A 25,126-nucleotide genomic window follows, 5' to 3' on the forward strand; every position below is an offset into this window, starting at 1 on the left:
AACCTGTAGGACTAACCACTCAGGTAAAAAAGGACAGCAATAGATTTAAACTGCATAAAGTAATTTGAAAACTTAAAACAAAGTGAGATATTCGCTAATAACTCCAGTATTACAGCTACATTCACCAAAACACATGAACAAAGTGAGGCAACACTGCTGGATGCTGCACTGCATCCTCTATTCCTGTTTTTGTCTCTTGTAGTGTGTGTCCTCCTCATACCATTAAGTAAAACTGTTTATTTAGCACACTGATCATGCTCTCTTCGTCCAGCACTCAGGACTTTTTCTTAAGATCAGCTAGCAATTTCTTCAGCATTTTACCAAAAGCATTTCTACCTAAGAATTTGTCCAGTGCTACCATATCCTTGGTTTAAGTATACTTTCCAGGATATTAACCACAGCTGGTGTCTGCTCAGAATACTGGTTGCCATACACAGGGTTGAGAGTTCTGTATCCACAGGTAAACTAGGTCCAGGTAAAACGATGAAAACCCTATCTACATGGCAAAAGAGCTTTGAAGTATATTTCTAAAAAAACTAACTAAATGGTGCAACATTCAATCTAGTTAAACGTGCTTTATAGAGATTTAGCTTAATGTGTTAAGGAGATAAATTAAACTTAACAGCTATTTGCAATTTAGAGATATCCTTTCCCTCCTCCTTACCTGTGAACTGGGCACAGCAGACATCTCCAACAGCTGGACAGAAATCTGGGATAGCAGGGATTTTGTTACAGTATTCACACAAGGATACTTGAAAGTCAGCAAGCTGGCCTGTTGATAATGAATATTTTTAGAAAATACTCATTAACATGACTTCTTAAGCAAGTATTGTGTGATAAACACCCCTTAACTCAAAGCAGAAAACAAAATTAAAAATTAACCTATTATATAAAAATGTCATTTTTAGTTTCCTTTTTGAGTCAAGGGAAGTATTTTCCAAAAGCCTGAAAAAAACGATTTCTATAATCAACATTTTTTCTCCACTGGACAAAACCCAACTTTTCTCTGTATAACAGAATTTTCAGTCTCAGTGCTGCAACAGACTTGCCTAAACTTATGATAATAAAGGCCCATCAGCTCCATAAAAATCTAATTAAATGACAAACTTTATAAATGCAACAGAAAAGGAGCTGTGTTAGTCTATAATGCTGAGTTGGTGATTGGTTTGCAATATCCTTCCAAGACATTTCAGGAGTTCAGCAAAATTCAAACCTCTGAATACCAAGGAATAAGGAGTTAAGGTATAACTCTTACATGATTCTGGCTTGTATATTGCCTTTCCAGACTTAAGCAGGGATGAAATCTGGTCACCAGGCTAGAGGCTGTGGCATGTGCTGAAAACATCAAAACATCCCTGGTTTTAGTGCCTACGAATGTTCAAGTGATCGGGATTGTCTTCAATTGAGAACCTAACCAAAATGATTTCTTAGCCTTGATAGTCTAGCTGCCAAACTGTCAGTCCAGGCTAAGCCTGTCCTTGCACAACATATTGCTGAAGGAGAAACCCACAGAAAAAGATAAAGCCTCAAATGTACAACACAACGGTATTTCTATAATCTGCAATTGTTGAGTCTTTCAGGAACCAAACCCCTTCCATTCAGATACCAGTTTCTTAGTAGTATTGCCCTTTGATGTAACTGCCTCTAGTGGCCGAAGGGCTCTCCATTTTTTCTACCATCCTTGAAGACATTTGTAACCTGGCTGTCAGACTCCCTGCTAGTGGGAGTAAAGGCACCAAAATGAAATGTTTCCAACCCACTGGAAAGAGCAGCTTGAGAACAAGGCACAAAGGTACTGCAGGGATGCAGAGCAAGAGGAACAGTTCCAAACAGGAGACCAAAACTTTTCTCCATCACCTCATAGCTCATTACTTGAGCAATCGGGAGTGGTACTGTAGGAAAAACTGCACCTTCACATTTTTCCCCCCATTCTCTTTTGCAGCAGGTGCTAGATTTCACTGCCCGGCCAATAGCTACAGGAGGCAGAACAAACCCAGAACTAAGGGGAGGAGTGTCCAGAAGGTGGGACCTAGGCCTTCGTCTGCCATCCAATCAGCTTTGATTCTGTAGCAGTAGGGTACAGATAGGCAGTGACCTATACTGACAATCAGGACCTTAGTCCTGAAAGAGAATAGGGGCATCATGCACTCAACTAGCAGGTGCTGTAAAGAAATACCATAACGTAAGTAATAGTTTAGAATCAGTTCACTTTCAACAATATATTTAAAAATGTCATTACAAATATTTTGATTCAGCGATATGTACAAGCAAAGCAGAAAAAATAATTCTGTCAAGTAGCAAAACAAAGCTTAACTCTGTGCCATAGGATCCTGCTATCTTCAGCTTCTCTAAGCCTGATAAGATCCACTGAGTCCTCACCAGCTATTCTAGACTTTAAGATGTACACAGTTCTTATTCTAAGGCTCCTGTTTCCCCCCGCAACTCAAGTTCCCCTTTGTCTGGTCCAACCTTCTTCCCCTGGGACTTTCAGGTACTGTTTGTTAAAAGGAAAATAGTACAAATTGTAATCATTAATACAAATATGGTAAATAGTGTTAACGCTTACTTCGGAAAGAACCGTGTGTATGAATGAATATATTCACTTACGGCCATTATGCATCTGCTGACAGAAAAAGTCTTCGGGTGTTTGAATATGGGCAACTACACCGGAAAATGTATCTCCGACAGATACAGAAACAAGCTTTATGGTTAAATCACTATTGTGAACCAGTTCTCTATCTTCAGCTGTTTTTTCTCTTTTTCCTTCAGAATCCTTTTGTAACACAGTACCTGGGAAAATACAAACATAGGAAAAGCTATTTTACTGAGTAACTATTCTAATAAGAACACATACCACAGTCAACAATGATCTGAAGCTAGTTCCACTGTCCAATGTCTAAAGTAAAAGTTTGAAACAGAGGGTAATCTACCTTCATCATTACCGCTGAGCGATTCAAAATAGAGGAGAAAGTACCACTTCCAAATTTCAGACCAATTTGTCAGAAGTCTGACTAGCTTACCTGTATCTTGGTTCATTTTCTTTGGACTCAAGTCACGTTCCATCTCGAGAAGTATTTTATCTAGGCGTTTATCTAAAATACATATTTACATAAATTAATTTACCATGCAAAGGCAGTCTCAGACTAGTTCTTTAAACCATGTTTTCTGAACACTCCCTAAACTACTAACACTGGAAATCTGACCAGACTATGTCTATTTTACTAGTTGATCAAGAATCTGGTATGGTGTGGGTACTGCCTAAACTACACACTCTTGCCTCAGTATTTTCACTACTCAGTTTCCTAAAATACCCCCATCTCAAATATTATTGCCTTGCTAATTTCACTTCACCAAAATACCATTAACAATTGCCACAGAATTTGTTATTCCAGTACTGCTTATGACTCTATTTAAGGTTGAATTCCATGTGAGAGACAAAGCAGGATTCAGCCTCTCGAGATTTACAGCACTTGGAATACAGAAAGAGGCCTGGGAATTTACAAGTAAATCCATTAGCTTATGAGTTAATTAAAAATGGTGGGGCTTTATTATCTTCATTGTCTGTATGTGATAGCCTCTCTTCTCTTTGTCCTAGATGAGCTGCACACCACAAATATATCAAATTCTAAATACAGATAAAATCAATTTTACCTTGTGCACCACCTATAGTTGAAGAAACTGGATTTCAACTAAGTTTATTAACAATTCTATTTGTTATGAGTATACAGGCTACTGCCAGGCTCATGTAACTCAAGTGGAACCACTGTAATTCAATCATCAGAGAGGTAGCTGTGTTAGTCTGTATCTTCAAGAACAACAAGAAGTCCTGTGGCACCTTATAGACTAACAGATATTTTGGAGCCTAAGCTTTTGTGGGCAAAGCATGTGACGAAGGGCGTCTTTGCCCACGAAAGCTTAGGCTCCAAAATATCTGTTAGTCTATAAGGTGCCACAGGACTTCTTGTTGTTCTGTAATTCAATCAGCATTCTTCCTTCATAGCTAACAATTCTATTTGCTGTCATTACTCAGTAGTATGAAGGAAACGAGGTGCACTTTAAGACTTCTCATGGATAGGTTAGTTGGTTCCAATATCACTATTCTTTAAAGATTATGTGGCTGCAGCTGTAGTATGGACATCAACGGCTAACAGACTTGGTGGTAACATGCCTTAACTTGATGGCATGAGAATTCACCAGCACAACGGGAACCCTAAATAGTGGGCACAATGGAACTGAGCTCTCCTTGCCTTCCCTTTTCAGATAGCACAGGTTTCACAAAGAGCCCTCAAAACCAATAAATTAACTGAACACTTAGTTCCAGATCCACTAGTATATCTCAGCTCTTACAGCACTGCAAAGCAGCTGTAAGCCCAGCCTAATTAACCAATGCCTTCTGGCTGCTTCATGCTACATTTCTCTACATAGGACTCTGTCCTTTACATGCCACGATTTAAGGTTGATATTGTGTATCTTCAAATAATTAACAGGAAATACCACCTAGCATTTGTGGGGATTTCTTGTTCAGTTTCTGTTTAGTATATAATCAGTAGGGTTTTTTTTAAGTTAAGGAAATTCTCAGAAAGACAAAAAAAATCTCTTAGAACCTGGGTTTAAGTTGGAGAGCATTTATCAGTAATTTTAGGATTAAAAATGACTTTTCAAAAAAGGCATTACAAACTCAGAAAATTCAAAGTTAAGATTAAAATTTAAAAAAAAAATCCAAACAGTTCAGGGACCCCAAAAAACCTTTAGTCTTCCCTGTAACGATGACATGAGGGGAAAAATAAAATCTGATGTCTTTGGGAATCCATTTAGTTTACATTAGGAACACAAACTAAGAAATTTCTGAGCTACAATTTATCTGCAAATTCGACGCCCTCAGCTCAGGCTTAAACAAAGACTGCGAATGGCTGGCTAAATACAGAAGCAGCTTCCCCTCCCTTGGTGTTCACATCTCTGGATCAACTGCTGGTAGTAAGCCGCACCCTTGCTGACTGAGCTAACCTTATTATCCCCACCCTTGCTCTGGCTTATTTATACCTGGCCCTGTGGATTTCCAAGACGAGCATCTGATGAAGTGAGTCTGTGCTCACAAAAGCTCATGCTCAAAACTTTTCTGTTAGTCTATAAGGTGCCACAGGACCCTTCGTTCCTGTTACAGATCCAGACTAACACAGCTACCCCTCCGAAACTAAGACATGTTAGTCACAGTCAGATCATTACTTTATAGCATCACTACAGGGCAGAATTACAGTTGTGTGTGGAAAAGGCTACAACATACGAGAGACTGTACTAACTCCAACTCACTACAGGTCATTATAAAAGAGCTCTGTGAAGACTAGCACTATACGGGAAGAACATTTACAAGATCTTTTATGAAGTCTGGATAATAATAAAAGGTTCATGACTGAAAAACTTAAGTGTATAAAAGTTGTCAGATCATGAGATTAAACATCAAGACAACTTTTGAAAACAAGGTCTATTGCGGCAAACAAATTGCAAAGATTAGAAAGTATTTTAGGCGAAAAATGAGACATTGAATTTCTGTAAAATGCTTTAAGGTGATAGAAATGAGAACCACAACAGACAGATTTTAAGATATGTCCCTCAACAAATCAAACCTATCTTACCAGAATTTGCAAAGACAACGTCTACAGTGAAGCAAGTCATCATGTCCTCCTGTAATACGTCAACAACAGTCACCGAACAGTACTGACCCACAAGCAGAGGATTAATAATGCTGGCAAAATCTTTGTTCCATCCTCCTTGTTTTGGAACAATATTAGCAACACAACATTTAATTGCCTGAAAGAGATAATAAAGAGTTTAAAAAAAGAAAAACCTAGAGCCCTGCAAAACTTTTGGTTAGCTGAAAATACCGTCATTAGTTCTTAGCTTGTTTTTGCACTCACATCAATGAAGTTGATACTAACCATTCAAATTGTGTCCATAAAGGCACTACTGTTACAGGAGAACTAAGTGACAATATATTATAATTCTGCTTCCTGTTCTTCCACTGCCTCCACCATTACTTTCATTCATTGTGCCATACAGAATGGTTATAAACCCTACAGTAAGTGTGGATGTGTCACAAAGACCAAATGTCCATCTATATTCCACTTCTGTTGGGCACATATACCACGTGTGCAAGACTGCCCTTGCACTTCTCCCTACAATCCCTCAGTGCTTTCACAGTCATGGAAGCCAGGTGCTACAGCACTCCATATATCTGTTCCACTGCCTTCCCTCCTTCCTGTTTCTGCGGAGAACACCTCAAAAAGCCACAGTTACTCTAGACAGTGTAACTGTTCTCTGAATTACAGTCCATATGAATTCCACTTCTCGTGGCCAACAAGCAGTGACCTAGTATAAAGGATGTGGATGCTTTGAATCTACTCAAACAGGCTGCAGGACAACTCTTGTAAAGTAAATATCAGATCTCAATGACCTGACTAGTCTGCATAAATGTATGGGCTCATCCCACAATGGTCACTCTGAGGATTTCAGATAGGTATGCATCTCAGCGAAGCTCCCCGAGTTTCCATGTAATTCTGGCAGATGCAGAGCTACTGGAACATCTTGATGGCAAACGCATCAGTTCCAAAAACAAACATTCTTGGTAAAGAAGGAATGACCATGTCGCTCTGTTTTACAAAACATACTACTTGGCTATTGTGTAGAGTGCTGTGGTGTGGACCAGCAAACCGCAGAGTGGAAAGGCATACCTGTGCATGCTAGACACATAGCTTGATTTGATTTATATGATAAGATTCCAAATTGTAACTCTGAAGTGATATACAGCTACAGCACAGCTGAGAACTTTTTGTTTAGTATATTGTAAAAGATAACCATTACTGGAATTCACTGCTTGTTGCAATCTATTTTAAGTTCTCAGTCATTTTGGCCTTTATTTTTTTTAAACACAGGTTTATTAACGACAGTTACAGGATAGAACAGGTTATCAGCAAGTATATATTTCTATAAGTGCGAAGCTTACTGGAAATCAAGATATCTTGGGTCTGAAGGTGTCCCAGGTATGTTCCCCACCCAAACATGTAAGCATGTGTCATGAGCATCTTGGTAGGAAACTGGACAAAAAGCAGTTCTCCCCATGCACCTCTGGAAAAGGTCCTTCCCCCTATTTAAATAAGAGGACTTTTGAAGAAAACTATACTTGAAAATTTGAGGGGAAGAAAGCCTTTATGTTTAGGGGGTGCATATTCTGCCATTCCTGTAAAAAGCTGCCCAAATGTAGTAAAGAGATTGGCCAAAGAGCTAGGCGTGGCAGACCAGGACTGGGCAAATTCTGCAATTGGTGCATTTGGAGCCAATGTAAAACTTTGAATTACTAACAGAAACTGCATCATTAGAGGGGCTACAATTCTGTCATGGATCCTGGGCATTTACTTCAATGGCACAGTGAAAGACCACCACTGTCACAGAACCACAAATAATCCTGCTGCCATGCATTAACATGTCATTTGTTCACTTTGATTTAATCCTCTTTGAATGTGCCTCCACCACCCCAGTAGTTTCTCTCCCCCAGATCAATCCCAAAACCACCACCAGCCCAAAAGCCCTGGATTCCTGATTGCCCCACCCTGCACATCTCTTTCCGTGATTGTCTCTGGAGGAGGAGCGATCAGGATGAGATGCACACTCTTGAGCTGGTCTCTGCAAAATAACTGGCCACGGCTCTGGACAACATTACTCTCAATCTACCAGAACAAAAGGACCTCTTCAGACTAAAGAAGCATAAGCCCAGAAAGTAGGCGTGAACAACCAGTTAAATAGGGGGATGGGGAAAGTGGTGGAATTATATACCTAATCATTACAAAAGGAAGGATATTAAACTAAGCTTTAGTTCTTTTCGCTTCATGAAAAAGCTACTACAAGATGTTGTGGTAACTGCAATTATCACACACCACTAGAAACACTGATGTGACAACTGTTCCTTTTGAATATAAAAGGTCATTATCTTTTCTGTAACTGGTGTTCTTCAAGATGTGTTGCTCACATCCATTCCAAGTTGGGTGCACATTGGCACACACCCAGTCACTGGAAGCTTTTTGCCCTAGCCAGTAGCCAAGTCAGTCACCCTCTTGGAGGGTTTTCTATTTAACAATACTTCTTTTATGGGATCTGAACACACCAGAGCCCAGTCCCTCAGCCACAGACATCCACCCTGTGAGGTGCAGCGACGGAAACTGTGATGTTGCAATCTCCCCTCTTTCTGTGTCAGCAGGTCCAGCTGGATTGGCAACATCGACTTGCGGACTGACAGGTGCAGGAAGGTTGAGTACCAGTGCTGACAGGCCCATGCTGGTGACAACAAGATGATCAACACCCCTTCTGAGTGAATCTTGAAGAGAACCCCATGAACTAGCGGAATCAGAGGGAACACAAACATCAGCCTGACCCATCAGGGGACACTGAAGGCATCTGCCCAGGACCCCAGGCTCTGATTGCAGTAGGAGCAAAACATCCTGCATTTTGCATTGAGGTGGGAGATGAACAGGTCCACCTGGGGATATCCCCACTTCCGGAAAATAGAACGAATGACCTCAGGGTGGGGAGACCACTAATGATCCATAAAGGACCTGCTGATTTGGGTCACCAGTGAATTGTGCACACCTGGCAGGTGAAGGGCTGCAGTAGGATGCTGTGTTTTATGCAGAAATCCCAGAGCGTCATGGCCTCGTGACATGGGAGAGGAGCGTGTACCCCCGTTTGTTGATATAGTACATTGCTGTCGTGTTGTCTATACTGACATACAATGTCCTGTACTGACATGCAATGTTGGCGCCGGAGTCATGTCCGTGATCCCTGATCGCTCCGCTTCAGTGCTACGGCGCCTCTCCTCCATAGACAGAGGAGGACCCAGCACCATCATCTGAAGCAGTCATTGTGCCCCTCGAAATGCTCCGGTGTTGAGGGCAAGTCCAGAACCTGCAGGCTCCCGCTCTGCACCGGCTTCAACGTACGCACCTCCTGCCCTTTGACAGCGCACGCCAGAACCTTGGACTTGAGGCCAACTCACAGACTTCGGTGAGCGACACTTCTCATACCTTTTCTTTCTCTTCAGCACTGGAGATTGACTCCTATGGTGCCAAGATAGCATTGGTACCTGCACCTGCTCCCAGTGCCGAGAGTCCTTAGGTGGCACTGTGGTCGATGGCGCCAGTGCACTTTACACTGAGAAAGCTCTAATTCTCTGCCCCTGCTCGAGACTCTTGAGGCTTAAGAGCCACCACCATTAAGAAGACTAAGGTGATGGGCCTGATCTTTCAAAGTTCTGGGCTTAATGGCCTTACAAGTTGGACAGCGATCACATAAATGTCCCTCCCCCAAGCAAATCCAACAGGCTGAATGAGGGTCACTTTGGGGCAGAGGTTTGCCGCATTTTAAACAAGTCTTAAAGCCTGGGGAGCCAGGCATTCCCCAGTGCCAAGGGGGATGGAAATCCTCGCCTCGACTATTAGTTAAAACACTAAGAGTAACTATCAAATACTAAAACTATTTACAGTACAATAGACTGCTAGCCAATGATTTGAACAGAGAAAGCAAGAGCCCCAAAGACCTGCAGCTTGGCGAGAAGGAAATGGGGGAGGGGCGCGGTTTGGGCGGTGCATATATCAATCACCATAGAGGTGCCACTCCAACGGGTCCTGCACTGACCCTATGGCTACTGGCTAGGCCAAAAGGATTTCAGCAACTGGGCATGCGCCAGCACACACCCAGCTTGGAATGGACATGAGCAATCACTCGAATTTCTAACTGCTTACACGTCTAGCTGTTAGAAATTAAGAAATACTCACACAGGGAGGAAACAGTTCAATGTCTTTGTGGAGTGGTTTAATCCATTCTAGTGGAACATTTTCTCTGTTGCCATAATCAACATACAATACTTCTGCTCTCTTCTGCAAGTTATCCACATCTTTTATCAGTACTCTGTTCCAGGTCTACATTATGAACAAATGATATTTAGAATGGAAAAAACACAAACTACACATTTCACTATATTCTCTACAAAATGAGTAATTTCAGAAATTACTTTTACTCCATCAAGTCAGCAAAAAAAGTAAAAATTACTATTGATCAGGTTTAAAGAAACTCCACTGACAAAGACTCGCCGTATAGCAACAGTCTGGGGGCAAAGGCAACCTGAAAAAGAATTAGTACCATCACCAAGACAAGATTCCTTTCACAGAACGTTCACAGAAAGCTCTCTCAAAATAAACCTCTTCCTCATGCCCCAACCCTGAAAACAGACACTGCATATTAAAGGTCTGGTAACACTGAAGGAAAGAGGGAGAAGGAAGAGAAGATGATGATGAAGAGGAGAAATAATGTGTTCTCTTAACAAAACTGCTGTTAAAGTCAGGCCACACACCAGGTAAGCATCAGAAGTAAATGGAGAGGATCAAATAACTTGTACTTTAATAAAAAAAATCAGGAGATATAACCCTTATTTGCTGGTTGTTCCTTTGTACCAATAGCAAGACAGTCCATCCCGCAAAGTATTGACTTACATAAGCTCAGTTTAAAAGAAAATCAGCTTAAGCAAGAACTGAAAGAAAACATTACATGAAAGTGATCTGCTCTTGGACAAAAAGACTGTCTTAAATACAGATTCCTACAAAGATGGAATTTATAATGTGCAAGAATATTAGGTACATCTACTTTCTGAAGTGGATTCATCACCCAATGCAAGTGTTGCATGCAACTCCCTTGCTATCAACACAAAATAGCACATATAACTTTCTCAGCTACACATACAATTTAAAAGGCATTTAGAACATTTAGGTATTTACAGTCCTACATTCTTTTAAAAAAATTATGAGACCCCAAATAAGTTACCTGATCCAGAGAATATTTTGCAACACAAACTTCTCCTTTGACAGGAATATATTCCTCTTGGCCAATATTTGCATAATAATCTTTCAATTTCACAGTAAGTTTGCTGATACGTTGTAAAACTTCTGGAGAATAGACCTGTATATAAAATTCACTTGGGTTCCTGAATTCTGTGACTGTACCCTAAAAAGAAAAAAGCCATACTACTGAAGTATCTAACATTAATATTTGTAATCAATAAACTCACCGTGTTTACTCTTTAATGGTCATATTAAGATCATCTCTACTATAAATATTCTGTATCAGTTCGAATTGGTTGATACATATTACTGATGCTAGGAAGATCCACTTCTGTCAGACCATCCCCATCCCTTTTATACAACCTCCATCTGTAGATGGAACAAAACTTAAAATGACAGGCCAAGATTGCTATCTACATTGTACAGTGAGGAAACAGGTACGCAAAGGTGAAGTGATGCATTTTACCAAGAAATATATATGAACAAGACAGAAGATGTGAAAAGTGAAATCAGTATTTTCAAATTAAATTTAACTAGGCACACGGTAGTAAAGAAAGTACCTGTATTTCCATAGCTTTTTTGAACCCTAGGCTTTTCAGGTCAGAAAACATTATTTTCTTGATGTCATTTTTTATCTTGTGGACATCCAGAGGAGATAAACTGCCCTATTTAGAAAAAAAAAAAAAAAACTAAGTGACTTCTAAATTCGAATGTGCTATGTATTACTCACTTGAGGGTAGTTCAAGGAACAACTCTATAAAGCATTTATGCTTAATTTTCAAAGGCACACAAGTCCAACTTTCAAAAGTGACTAATGTATTGAAGAATTTAAATCTTTAAAGGACTATAAGAGCTAAATAAATTCATGGAGGTTAGGTCCATAAAAAGCTATTAGCCAGGAGGTACGAATGGCGTCCCTGGCCTCTGTCAGAGGTTGGAGATGGATGGCAGGAGACAAGTCACTTATTGTCTTTGGCCCACCCCCTCTGGGGGCACTTGGCACTGGCCACTGTCAGCAGACAGGATGCTGGGCTAAATGGACCTTTGGTCTGACCCAGTAACGACCATTCTTATGTTCCTATGCTCTCACAGGAAGTCACCTTACATGCTTTTGACAATTGCATAAACCCTATATAGGGCACAAAGACACTACTGTCCTTCAACTTTTCATTGCTTGCTTTGAGCAGTAATTTTTCTGACAAACACGAGCACTGTTCCATGCTGAGTGTGTTTCAAAGCATGAGGTACAAGCATACAGTTTTGAAGACTAAAGAGCAGTAATTGCCTTTAGAATGAGATAACTAGCTTTAAAAAAAAGTAACAAAGAGGAAGCTGTGCTAGCCTATACACTATCAAAACAAAAAGCAGTCAAGTAGCACTTTAAAGACTAGCAAAATGGTTTATAAGGTGAGCTTTCATGGGACAGACCCACTTCTTCAGACCGTAGCCAGCCCAGACCAGAACAGAATCAATATTTAAGGCACAGAGAACCAAAAACAGTAAGCAAGGAGGACAAATCAGAAAAAGATAATCAAGGTCAGCAAATCAGAGAATGGAGGGGTGGGGGCGGAAGGTCAAGAATTAGATTGAGCCAGTTATGCACACAAGCCCCTATAGTGACTCAAAGTTCCCATCACCATTTAAACCATGTGTTAATGTGCCGAATTTGAATATAAAAGCCAGCTCAGATGTTTCTCTTGTCAAAACAGTGCGATAATTCCTTTTCAGTAACACACATACCTTTAGGTCATTGACAGAATGCCCCATTCCATTAAAATGTTGACTAACTGGTTTGTGGATCTGGAGTGTTTTGATGTCTGTTTTGTGCCCATTATTTTGAAGAAATAAAAATTTCCTTAACCTCCTATTCTGTTCACTATACTGAGTTGAGCATTACATTTTTAAAACTTTACTCTAAGTTTAAAATGTAGCTGCCTGATAAAACTTTTGTCATTCACAGGTTCTTAGCCCCCCCCCCGTAAAGCAAAAAGTTTGCAATGGCTAGTGCACATGCCAATGCTGCTTTGGCAGCAGGAGCATTCTCCTGCCAACAAAACGAAACCTCCTCGTTGAGATGGAAGTATTTTATGAGCAAAAGTGCCGACAAACTGTTCACACAAACTGACTAAGTGCCAGGGTAATGTCAATACAGCTTGGTTGCTAAAGGCTGCATAGTGTAGATATACCCTTGAATATATCTTTATTATATGCAAACTGCAGCAGAATCTTCTAAAAACAGATCTAATTAAAAGTTAATATTCTGTACCTCAAGTTCAATTTTATTCTTAATTTCACCAGGCAAGTTGGCATTATCTTCACTTTTCTTTAAACTGAAATAAACCAGGTGATTCAACTATTAAAGAAAGTCACAACAACATTAACGAACCAACAAATAAAGAATCAAGCCATTTTAGCAACTGGTACTTGAAGACCTAAAGCAAAGTGACTTAACTGTTATAAACATAAGACTGTTAACCTGCATCCTAGATCCACAGTGAAGACTGCCTAATAAAGTAAGGTAAAGGCCAGCTTATTTTATTTTTTAAACGATACTGCATAGCAGGTAACTAGAAGGAACAGTTCTTGTATCTGAAGACAAATGGAGATTTTAAAAGGTACATTTAACATACAGCCATGTTAAGATGTTTTTCACTTTTAGTACTGATAACACTTTCAAAAATTTGTGATAATGTTTCATTTTATTTTGACATGAAAATTAATATAACTTCACTGCTAATTGTCATCAAAAGGATACAAAGTTAAATAATCAGGGCCAAAAATTATCAGACTAAACAATCTCTAAGAATCCCCATTCTCTCTTCAAATCTGTAGTCACGGTTGGGATAAAAACCTCAAACACCATATGAAACTATGAGTGATGGGTACAGGTATTTCTACTTTAAACTTTACCACAAGTAATTGGCAGTTGACAGGATTGTAAAGATCTGCTCTCCAAAGAGCTGTTCAAGGGTACAAATATTTGGTGCTTTACCTTAACTGTGCCTCAAGATAAAGGGTAAATTTTTTACCCATGGACCACCCTCCTCTCTCACTAGAGAGAAAATAGTCTTGGATGAAATTCTGTGACTTCTGAAAGCAATGGCAAAACTCCCATTGAATTCAATAGGGCAGGATTTCATTCCACACAATCAGTTATTGTACATATGGAAGAACAGCATAAAGTAAGCATGTAATAGATTTAAACATCTTTTAATACTATGTAGCAGCAGCAAATAGAGGTAGCACCACAGTAACATGTAGACTCTGGCTGCAAAATATTTACTACTGGTCATGTAACACGAAGAAAGAAAAAAATCCAGCTTGATTTTTCATACTCCAAATTCATTTGCAGTGCTGTAACTTATGAGACCTTTTCACTTGTAAACTCAGCAAATTTCAAAACCATTCAGACACAATATAAAGCTCTAAAAGGTCATTTTCAGTCACCATTTTAAGCTTCCCTCCCATCTGCCTTTTTTTTTTTTTTTTCTGTCCCTCTTGTGCCTCATTTCCTTATGATGGTCAATGATATGGAATATCTTTCCGTACAAGACCAAACAAAGATCATTTAAACTTACATGATTATAGTAATATATACAATTAATTCAAGAGTAATTCTCATTTGGCTATTTTAAAATTCTCTGAGTTACAAGGTATTGCTTTAACATCCTAAACTTACTTTGGTTTAATTGCCTTGCATACAATACCATGTGTGGACCAATCTTTCTTCTGGCAGTCAGTAGAGCAATAATATGTCTGCTTACACTGAGAACATCTCAGGTCTCCTAAAAATTCAAAAAAAAAAAAAAAAAAAAAAAGTCAGTGTATTAACCTAAAGAAGAGAAGAGGCACATAATCATGTCTGAACAAAATAAGTTTTTGCAATGTAGTAACTGTATTGGGCCTGCACACAGAGGAACAAAGTAGGTCCTGAAAGTCTGTCCCTTTCATCAGCACAAGTTAGTCCAATAGAAGTTATTACCTTATCCATCCTGGGTCTCTCGCACTCTCTCAAAAAAGCCTAAGTTGTAGAACCCATACGTTCATTATTAATTTAATATACCATTAAACTTTTTTTAGAAGCTCAATCTGCAATTCATTAATTTTTCACTTAAGTATTGACTTTTTCCATCTTTGTTGTGTCACTTTTTTTTTTTTTCAAAGCATGGACTGATTGAGTTGACTGATTAATGGCTTTATCTAATGATTTTCTAATACTTGCTATTTATATTTTTCAGAATTACTAAATCAATTCAAAAATAGTAAAAAGTAAATTTCAAAAAAGTCAGTCTAGCAAAGTGAAAGTCTGGTGAAGATGGTTTAATATCTGTGCTTTTATAAGAATGTTTTGCACATCTATACTTGAAAGCAAGTCCAAATTTAGTACTGTGTTCAGGCTTATGAGATAGTAATAAAGGCTTACCATACAAACCACAGTGATGGCAAGTAGTCATCCGAGGGGAAGACTTTAATGAATTAAATAGTTTTGAATCATAGCTTATAGAGAAAATATTCTCAAGTGAATTCTTTATCTTCTTCTGCTTAGTTGGAAGCAAGTTAAAATTGGAGTTCTGTAAGAGAATACAAATCTCAAATAATGTTTTTTAATAGGAACTCAAAGGTCTAAAGCAGTAATAGTCTAATATAGAACACCTAGAATCAGTCTAGGATTGCTTACCCTAATACAGAAAAAAAAATCTAATTTTTAAAATCCCAGAGCAAATGCTGATTTTTTAAAAATCAAATAACTGCAGATAAAACCATTAAGTATTCAGTACAAAGCAAGTTTGTCAATTAAAGTTCTGACTACATCTTAAAGTGGAAATTAAAAAATGGAGAGATTCAATTTTTAAAACTAATAGAGCTGTTTCATTTCATTAAAACTGTGGATCACAATCATTCAGGGGTACCTTTTGGTTAAAAAGAGAAGAATGAAGGATCAACAGAGATAGAATAATTATTTTCAAAATACAAATTAGCGTAGCTTCTAAACACAATAATCTAGAAAAAAGATCCAATCCAAACTATTACTGCAGTAAGATTACTGCATAAGATTCAGCCATTTTGACTTTACCAGATGTGTAGTTACAACAACAGTCTATTCTTGCCATGCCAAGATTAACAAGCAATCATCCCCCTTACTCTGCAGCTAATTTTCATGGAACAATTTTACTGCGTTCATGAGGGAGACTACCCAAATGGTACATCGCACAGCTAACTGCCACTTGCACTAATCAACACAATCTCTACATTTTATGCTCCTAAAAAGCTTAATATTTTATGATCTCTTCTTAGACTGATCATCACTTCAGGACTCATACCACATATTCTTAGACACTCAAGGATTAAATTTGAGCCAAGATCCTTCTAGACCACTAGTGAGTGAAGAAGCCAATTTATGGGCCCAGAGGATAAAGTCTATTTTTTAATTTGTTTTCAGTTTCCATTTTTGTCTAGTCAATGATTTGCACAGGCATTTTGAAAAAGCTAATTATAAGAACACTATGGACAGTGAAAGAGACTAAGCATGCCTCTTACTTTATGGTTTTTAAGTTGACCAGCCCACTGAATCTCTGATACTGTTGGCATTTGAATAGTGATATATTATGAAACCACTTACTATTTTTCTGGTATTTACTTGGCAGTTTATAACTGTAACAGTGAAAATTTTGCTGAGATATTTGGTATGCATGTTTAAAATTCAGTTAAATATGCTGTCTTTTTTAAAAAAAATAAAATGCACAAGTACGTCGCTTATAACAATATTGCATCTGCAAACAAACTTCCACCTGTAAATTGAAATGAGATGCCAGCAGGAAAAAAAACACAACAAATTCATATCTTCTAGAAATGCATAAAATATATGCTGATCATTTGTTAACATTATACAAGCGAACACCTTGGCACAAAATCCCCGTAACTTACAGCATTTTCCTTCTTATTTGAAGGTGTTAACAGCAAACAACTTCTACCATTGATGCTTTCCACTGATTTTCCTAAAAACAAAGAAAGGTTTATAATATGGTCCAATTTTATAGAACAAAGACAGAAGTAGAATTAACAGTTTGTTTACAGAAAGCATGAGACAATATTATTTGAAGTGAAAAAATTTTAGATCTTCCATTTCTAAAAATTAAGAGTAAGGAACAAGAAACCACAAGTGCCAGAACTTTTTGTATTATAATTGAATAACATTAATTTTTGACATAAATCATTCTTATCAAAGACATTATTGAAACTATAGTATCTTCAGGGAATAAAAATTAGATCAGTCTACCACTTCATGGAAGACACTGAATGAATACTACCAAAAACATGCATCCTTACGACCAATTTGCACCACTGACATCCATGGATGTGTCTTTTTAAAGCGTATGACTCCAAATACAAGATTTAAAAACAACAAGTCCTGTGGCACCTTAGAGAGTAACAGGTATTTTGGAGCATAAGCTTTCGTGGGCAAAGACCCACTTCATCAACTTCACAAGTGGAGGGTTTAGAGGAAGGTTTAAATATATGGGCTTATGAAAAGGAGGAAGTCCCAGTCAAGTGGAGGGCCAGAGTCGATACAGTCAGTTCAGTCATGGGGGATGTGGCTCATTATCAGCAGTTAATGTGGAGTTGTGAACCTAAAAGAGGAGAAGCCAGGTCAATTCAGTCAGGGAGGATGTGGCCCATTATTCAAATGAGATATGTAGAATTTTGCAGACTATCCAAATATTTGTGTAGTAATTTTAATTTTTTGGTACAAGCTTTATCCCAGGGAGTAATACAAAAAACAAGAAGTGAGGTTAAGACTTTGCTGTACAGTTGATCCAGTTCTTACCTGGGGCTTTTTTCACGCCCCTTCCCACAATATACAAAAAAAAAATCTTCTGATCTGTGTTCCCTGTAAGTAAGCTGAGCGTCCACAGCTCAGAGTATGAGTATGAGATGCATATCATACTGATAATGGGCTACATCCTCCATGGACTGAGGATATTTAAACCCTCCTCTGGAAACCCCCCACTCATGCATCTGATGAAGTGAGTCTTTGCCCATGAAAGCTTATCCTCCAAAATATCTGTTAGTCTGTATTTCTAAAAAACAAGAAGTTCTGTAGCATCTTAGAGACTAACTCAGATACCTCTCTGGTACAAGATTTAAAAGGAGACCAACTCAGTCTGAATTTTATAAGTTGTGTATCATTCACTAAAATTGTTGTTTCCAGTTTGCTCATTTATGGTGCTTTATAATTCAAGGACATGTCTTCACTGCACACAGTTAACTATCCTAGATGACTGGCACCCATCTCTGAACATCCAGGTTAACCCAATACCTGGATGCGATTTTCCCCAGAACAAAGCCATTACTGCATCTACACTATTTCTGTATGCACCCTTATGTCTAGGAACATACCCTATGGTTCTCTGTGTTGCAACACTCAAGGATTCTTTTCTAGGATTCTCAATTGGGGTAGAACCCATCTGTTTTCTTTCTTTTTTTGGCTGTGGGGGGGTGGCAAAGGAAGAGGCTATGGGAAGAGCACTGGAACCCTAACAGCACTCAAGTGATTCTGCCTGCATCCTCACTTGTGAACAGCTAGATTTCAAGCTCGAGTTAAACCAAAACACTGGCTCTCATCTTTCCCATCCCACCACAGCCCCCACTGGGTAAACTAGGATGGGCTTAAAGCACCTGCAAACTTGGGTCAGAAGCAATGTTCCCTCTAATTTTTTTCCATTCATGTGTAGAATAAACTTTATTTGCAAATGTGCCCCACCAAAAGAAATGCATACTGTGAGCTGTGGGTGCTCAGCTGGGCAGCTGCCAAGCATTCAGTTTACAGGGAACACTGATCAGAAGATTTTTTTGTATATTGTAGGAAGGGGCCTGAAAAACAACAGGTAGGAACTGGATCAACTGTACAGCAAAGTCTTACCCTAACTTTTTGGTTTTTGTATTACTCCCTGAGGTAAAGCTTGTTCCAAAAAATTAAAATTTCTGCGCAATATTTTGACATTCTGCAAAATTCTACATATCTTATTTGTCAAAATAATACAATATAATCGCAGTTTCAATTATTTTGGTAATTTATTTGAAAATACCTGTAACAGCTAGAATGTCCAAAACAATGCAAACAATCAAAAAAAAAACTCCTCAGAGAATTAAAGAACCATATATGACAACATTGTTCTGATTCTGTGTTATGTTTTAGCCGTGTGGCCCCATCTGGGTGTGCCTCAAAATACCAGAAGGGCACATCTTGGGGAAAACTCCTCCACCCCTCTGGCCTTTTCATTGATTCTCATTTTTTTGCCTTGTTCCCATAAGGTTACCACATCTCATGATCCCAGATACCAGAGACTGCTGAGAGGAGAGTGCCGTCAGTGGGGTGGTGGAGGGGTGTACACATGTCCTAGAAGAGGTATTCATGCATCCTGGAGAGGGATGCACGAGGCTCCCATGACCCAGATGCCCACACCCCTCTACTTTCCCAAAGCCCAACCACAGACTCCGTTCCATGCAGTTTCATTACTATGCTGCTGTGGAACGTGGTGTGTCTCTCTCTTCCTCACACCATGTGAAAGCTAACACAGCTGGGTCTCCCATACATGCCCCCTCCCCTAGCAGGGGATGAGGATCAGGCCCTGCATGCTCTGGCCATCGGACCTCCTATCTCCATCAGACCGAGTGCTCCAATCACTGTAGGTCCACAGCCCACATGCCATCTCCTTTGTTCAAGGGCATGCTAGGAACTGCCAGCCACTCATGCCTCCCATGAAAGCACACGGCAAGCTGGGCTCTGCCAGACCTAGCAGTCCAACAGTTCTGCAGCACCACTTCTGCAATGGAAAAATAAAATTTTGCACAGAACGTTCTGTGCAAATGCTGCACTGTGTAGTGATGCAGATTTCCCCTCAGACGTGTATGCATGCTTTTTGTTCTGTGAAAAATTTACACAAGCAAGGGGAAACTGCTGGTATCAAGACAAACTGTCCCTGAAATTATTAACTTTAAGTTACTGGATTACCATCTGAAAATGTTCCTTAAATGAGTTTTATTACTTAGATACATTTACATTTATGCATAATTTTTTACATGTGTAAACATCTGGGAAATGAATGTTATCTCATCACCTGCTATTCATTAAACAGTATTCAGACTGATCTTTATCAAACTGGAATTTCAGATTAGTGAGGAAGTTTATTAAATTAGTCTTTTTTCTCCTTCCTACATGTTTAATGTATGGACATGTTATATAGTGCTACAAAAAAGGCAAGTCTTCACATAGCTACAGAAACTTATGATATTAAAAAGGTGTTCCCTCTCACCTGTTAATGATCCCTCATTCATCTTTGATCCAAATTCTTCCTTCTTAAGGTCATTCACCAATCCACTTTCGCAATGAGAGCTAGTATCCCCTGAACCATTCGCATGACTAGTAAAGAACGGTTTAGTTTGTTCACAAACTAAAAAGGGTGTGTTGGATAGTCCAGAAGTTCCACCTCCAAGCGCAGGGTTGTTCAACTTAAAATTGGGATATGTACGAGGACTTCTTAAGCATTCATTTGGGTCTTTGGTCTCTTTGGTCTTTATATGAAATCGGTGGTTCATCTTGTAAACATTCACACCCAAATCATTTCCCGACATCCTACCAAAGTCAGTATTTTATAATTACAAAATCCTGAAAGGGAAAAAAGGTAGTTGAAAGGTGTGCTAACATAGATACACCATTCAACTCTGGCTTTTAAAATATTAAATATAGCTCAAGTTTAAGGAGACCTTTTACAATGCTTATTAAACTAATTAAGAAAATAAATTATAAATGATTATCCTACAAGAAAGGTGTACTAACTTTCTTCCTTAGAATTTCAACCATTTGTAATTTCATAATGACAATTCGTTCATCAGTAAAGAACACTCAAACAGAAATAAATCTCTCTCCCCCATTAAGCAGTCCATGTTTTAAATAAGCAAATACCTATGTTAGTATTATCCTAAGTGCAATTCTGAGAAAAACTGGAGACGTAAAACTTAATTGTTACCCCCACCCCACCCCCATTCTTAAAGGCCTAGAAAAGCAAGTGAAGGCAAGGGTACTGAAGTATTACAAGCTGAACTATTCGGGGAAAAATTCAATTTTCGTTTAGCAAAGATTATCTTGGGAGTATGCTGCAGCAGGCTCTGTTTTCCATGCTGGCGGGGGTGGGCATTTGGGACTGATCTCAACTAGAAAGTCAGATTGACTGACTGTGCATGTACCTGTACCTAAATTTGTCTCCACTGGACATAAGCACCATGTTAGAGTGTCACAGTAACACTGCCTCCCTGAACAGGACTGACCTGTGGCCAACATACCGAACAAGTGTAGGCACAGTATGACCCTCAGTCAACCTTAACAGTCATCTAGTAGCTGTCCCACAAAGCCTTACTATGACTGTTTTGGTGACAACTGTGTCTCCAGGGATCAAAGAAATCAAAATGTGCCCCGTTTATATAATTTTGTTTAATCACCACCACCACCACCTGTGGCTCAGCACCCATCAGTGTCTGATTCCTCTCACTATTTCCTTCCATCTTTCCCTATCCAGTACAGAGTGGCTTAGTTTCTGTAGACTAACTCTGCACCAATCTACTGTATCATGTTTTTGAAATGCCTTTTCCTAACTGCCTAGCTAGCAGCTTTCCCTTTGTGCATAAAACTACCCAACTGGTCATTCCACTTACACGTTCTAGACCATTCTCCTGCATGGAGATAACTACAGCCTACGGGGAGAAGAGACTGTGCAAGCAGAGTTACAGAGCAGCTGTAGAAATGTGGCCACAAAGGCCAACAGTCGGGCTGGTGCCTAACCACAAACATACTTTCACAACTAGTTCAGGGGGCAGGGCAAATTCTTTAACCTGAGGGTAGAAATTGTATGGTGGGCCATGAATGCACACAAAACTGGAAAATGAATGTTATCCCGTCACCAGCTACTCATTAAACAGTATTCAGACAGAGCTTCATCAAACTGGAATTTCAGATTAGTGAGGAAGTTTATTAAATTAGTCTTTCTGCTTCTTGTATGTTAGGGTGCAGAAGCGGGGAGAACGCTGAAGCTGAGAGCTCTGTGGGGCCAAAAATGAGTTCAGGACATGGCAGTGTGGCTGAGGGGCAGGGTGAGGAGCTTGGTGTGAAGCAAGGTATGCAAACTGGGATAGAAGGGCTTGAAGGGAGGAGCTCAGGGATGCAGTATCCAAGAGGAGCGTACCCGAAGCAGCTGCAGCAAGCAGTGGTCCATCCCCACTGCAGCTCTCAGATTGAAGCTGAGCCACAGAGCTTCATGTGCTGCCCCATCTGCAGGCACCTCCGCCACAGCTCCCAACCAATGGAAGCTGTAGAGCTAGAAGCCAGAGCAGGGCAGCCTATGGAGACCCTTGGCTGCCCCTGCTTCTGGGAGTCATGCAGAGCCACTCCATGCACAGAGCAACACACAGCTGACCCTGCTTGCCAGCTGAAGCATGACAAGCTGCTGGCCTCAATTACATGCAAGAACTTGAGGACTGGATTAAAAAGGTCCAAGAGGCTGGAGGCAGCCCAGCAGCTGTACTTCACCCCCACCTGAACTAGATGCTTGCCATACTTGGTGGAGAGCCCACCAGCACCTGGTGCAGCATTATCATCACCTCTGAGGAGCCCAAGACAGAGACACCTGCCATTAACACAAGCAGGAGGTGGTGTATGGGGGAATCTGCAATCTAGCACTGGGGGCATTCAGCTGTGTCCTGAGCCAGTATGTATTTGAATCTAGACAATCCCACCAGGTGAGCATGGATGAGACCCTGACATACAGGAATGAACACTGGGCAAATGTGATTTTTTTCCATTCCAATATTTAAATGTACAGATGGTGCCAGACAGCAATTGTGCAGGACAACTGTATCTGCTTTTCATACAGTCTTTTCATGCAGGAAACAAGTGGGAAGGCTACAGGAGGAAGTGGCTGGAATGAGGAGCATCTGTGTCTAGGAGGAATTCCCTGAGAGCTTTCATGTGGAGACATCCAAGGCTGAGGGAGCTATACATCTACACAGGACTGCTGGCACATCACTGGAGGAGGAGATGGCTCTGTCACAGGGACAACACTGGCAGATGGCTACTTCTGCCAACAGGCAGCGCTCCTCCCCTGCTTCCCACCCACTCACCATGATACTGGAGAATCAGCAGGCTGCCCTAGCAATGAGAGATGAGGGATCATCCCTTAGATGAAGGAAAAGCCCCATGCCCAACGGGCTGGGAAGTCTGCAGTCCCAATTCCCAAGAGAAAATGTAGGATAATGGACACTCTCTTCTCAAGGGGATGGAGTCACCCATCTGTCACCTTGGCATAGTATCCCAGGAGGGTTGCTGTCTGTATGGGGTCCATATTACAGACATTATGGTGGGATTGTCAAAGATCACCCAGCCCTCTGATTACTACCCCATGCTACTCATCTACATGCGCACCGGTGATACTGCAAGTTATCACCCTCAGGAGCTCAGAAGTGACTACAGGGCTCTGGAAGTATGGGTGAGGGAGTTTAGAGCACAGTGGAGTTCTCTTCAATCCTTCTGGTCAAAGGTAGGGGCCCAGGCACAGACAGGTACATCCTGGACATGAATGTCTGGCTGCAAAGATGGTGTTACTAGAAGGGCTTTGGCTTTCTTGATCATGAGATGCTGATCCAGGACGAAGAACTGCTTAACAAAAGGAGAGAACTGGGGGGAAAGGAAGTATATTAATGTGAGGAATATGGGGGACTAAGCAGAAAACTTGAAATGTTAGTAAACAAACACTTGCAACACAGCTGGCATCAGAGACTTGGTGGGATAATACACATGACTGAAATACTGGTGTAGAAGGGAACAACTTGCTCAGGAAGGATAAGCAGAGGAAAAAAGGGTGGATACTACGTAGACGTCTATTGGGGAAACACCACATCAGGGCACAGATTATCCAGCAAGTTCCTGGAATGCATTGGAGACAACTTTTTATTTCACTAAGGTGTAGAAAACTACTCGGGAAGGCTGTTCTAGATTTAATTTTAATAAATAGAAAGGAAATGTTTGAGAATTTGAAGTTAAAAGGCAGCTTGGGTGGAAGTGATCATGAAATGATGGAGTTCATGATTCTAAACAATGGCAGAAAGGAGAACAGTGAAATAAAGACAGTGGATTTCCAAAAGGCAAACTTTAGCAAGCTCAGGGATTTTCTGGGTCAGGTCCCCTGGGAAGCAAGACTAGGAGGACAAACTGTTGAAGATGATTGGCGGTTTTTCAAAGAGACATTCTTAAGGGTATGAGAGTAAACTATTCCACTGCACAGAGAAAGACAGCAAGCATGGCAAGAGACCACTCCATGTTAACCAGGGTATCTTCAGTGATCTTAAACCTACAAAAAGTGGAAAGTAGGCCAAATTACAAAGGATGAACATAAACAACACAAGTAGGCAGGGGCAAAGTTAGAAAGGTCAAGGCACAAAACTTCAAATTAGCTAGAAACAAAGACTAGAAAACTTTCTACAAATATATTAGAAGCAAGAGGAAAATGAAGCAAAAGGTAGACCCACTGCTCAACAAAGAAGGAAAAACCAGTAACAGAAAATGTGAAAATGGCAGAAGTGCTTAAGGCCTTATTTCAATTTTCACCAAGGTGGTTAGTGGTGATTAGCAACTAGCACAGTGAATGCTGGAGAACACAAAGCAGATTCAGCCATTCAAAAAAAGAAAAATTACAAGTTAAAATTACATAGAAAAGTTAAATGTTTCCAAGTCACTAGGGCCAGATGAAATGCACCATGGAGTACTCAAGGAACTGACTGGAGGAGATATCTGAGCACTTAGCTATCATCTTTGGGGGAAAAAAAAAAAAAAGGCACAGAATATGGGAGAGATTCCACAAGACAGGAAAAGGGGCAAACAGTACCCATCTGTAAAAAGGGACATAAGGGCAATCCAGGAAATTACAGACAAGTACCAGGAAAAATAACAGAGCACACAATTAAGGAATCTATTTGCAAGCATCTGAAAGATAAGGCGATAAGTAACAGTCAACATGGATTTTTAAAGAACAAATCATGTCAAACCAACCAGATAGATTGGTTAGCTAGGACAATAAGCCTTACGGATAAGGGGTAAGCGGTAGATGTACACCTAGACATATGCATTTGACACAGTCTTGCCTGACCTTATAAGTAAATGAGGAAAATACAACCTAGATAAGGCTACTATTAGATGTGTACAT

The 25,126-nt window shown here is 40.0% G+C and overlaps 1 protein-coding gene across 3 annotated transcripts in view; it reads right to left on the reverse strand.

Annotated features, from left to right (window-relative positions):
- TDRD1 (tudor domain containing 1) overlaps positions 1-25,126 on the reverse strand; it is a 63,748-nt gene that overhangs the window by 27,566 nt on the left and 11,056 nt on the right. For all 3 annotated transcript variants that reach the window (XM_074999106.1, XM_074999105.1, XM_074999107.1), the window contains exons 2-13: positions 20,192-20,544; positions 16,803-16,873; positions 15,301-15,448; positions 14,557-14,662; positions 13,144-13,207; positions 11,438-11,542; positions 10,861-11,040; positions 9,819-9,962; positions 5,631-5,805; positions 3,021-3,092; positions 2,608-2,790; positions 665-772 (exon numbers count right to left, since the gene is read on the reverse strand). In XM_074999106.1, the coding sequence (XP_074855207.1) occupies positions 665-772; positions 2,608-2,790; positions 3,021-3,092; positions 5,631-5,805; positions 9,819-9,962; positions 10,861-11,040; positions 11,438-11,542; positions 13,144-13,207; positions 14,557-14,662; positions 15,301-15,448; positions 16,803-16,873; positions 20,192-20,510 (1,675 nt within the window). In that variant the 5' untranslated portion in view covers positions 20,511-20,544. The remainder of the gene's footprint in view (positions 1-664; positions 773-2,607; positions 2,791-3,020; positions 3,093-5,630; positions 5,806-9,818; positions 9,963-10,860; positions 11,041-11,437; positions 11,543-13,143; positions 13,208-14,556; positions 14,663-15,300; positions 15,449-16,802; positions 16,874-20,191; positions 20,545-25,126) is intronic.

Source organism: Carettochelys insculpta, chromosome 7 (assembly GCF_033958435.1).
Source record: "Carettochelys insculpta isolate YL-2023 chromosome 7, ASM3395843v1, whole genome shotgun sequence".
In the NCBI taxonomy this organism is placed as follows: domain Eukaryota; kingdom Metazoa; phylum Chordata; order Testudines; family Carettochelyidae; genus Carettochelys; species Carettochelys insculpta.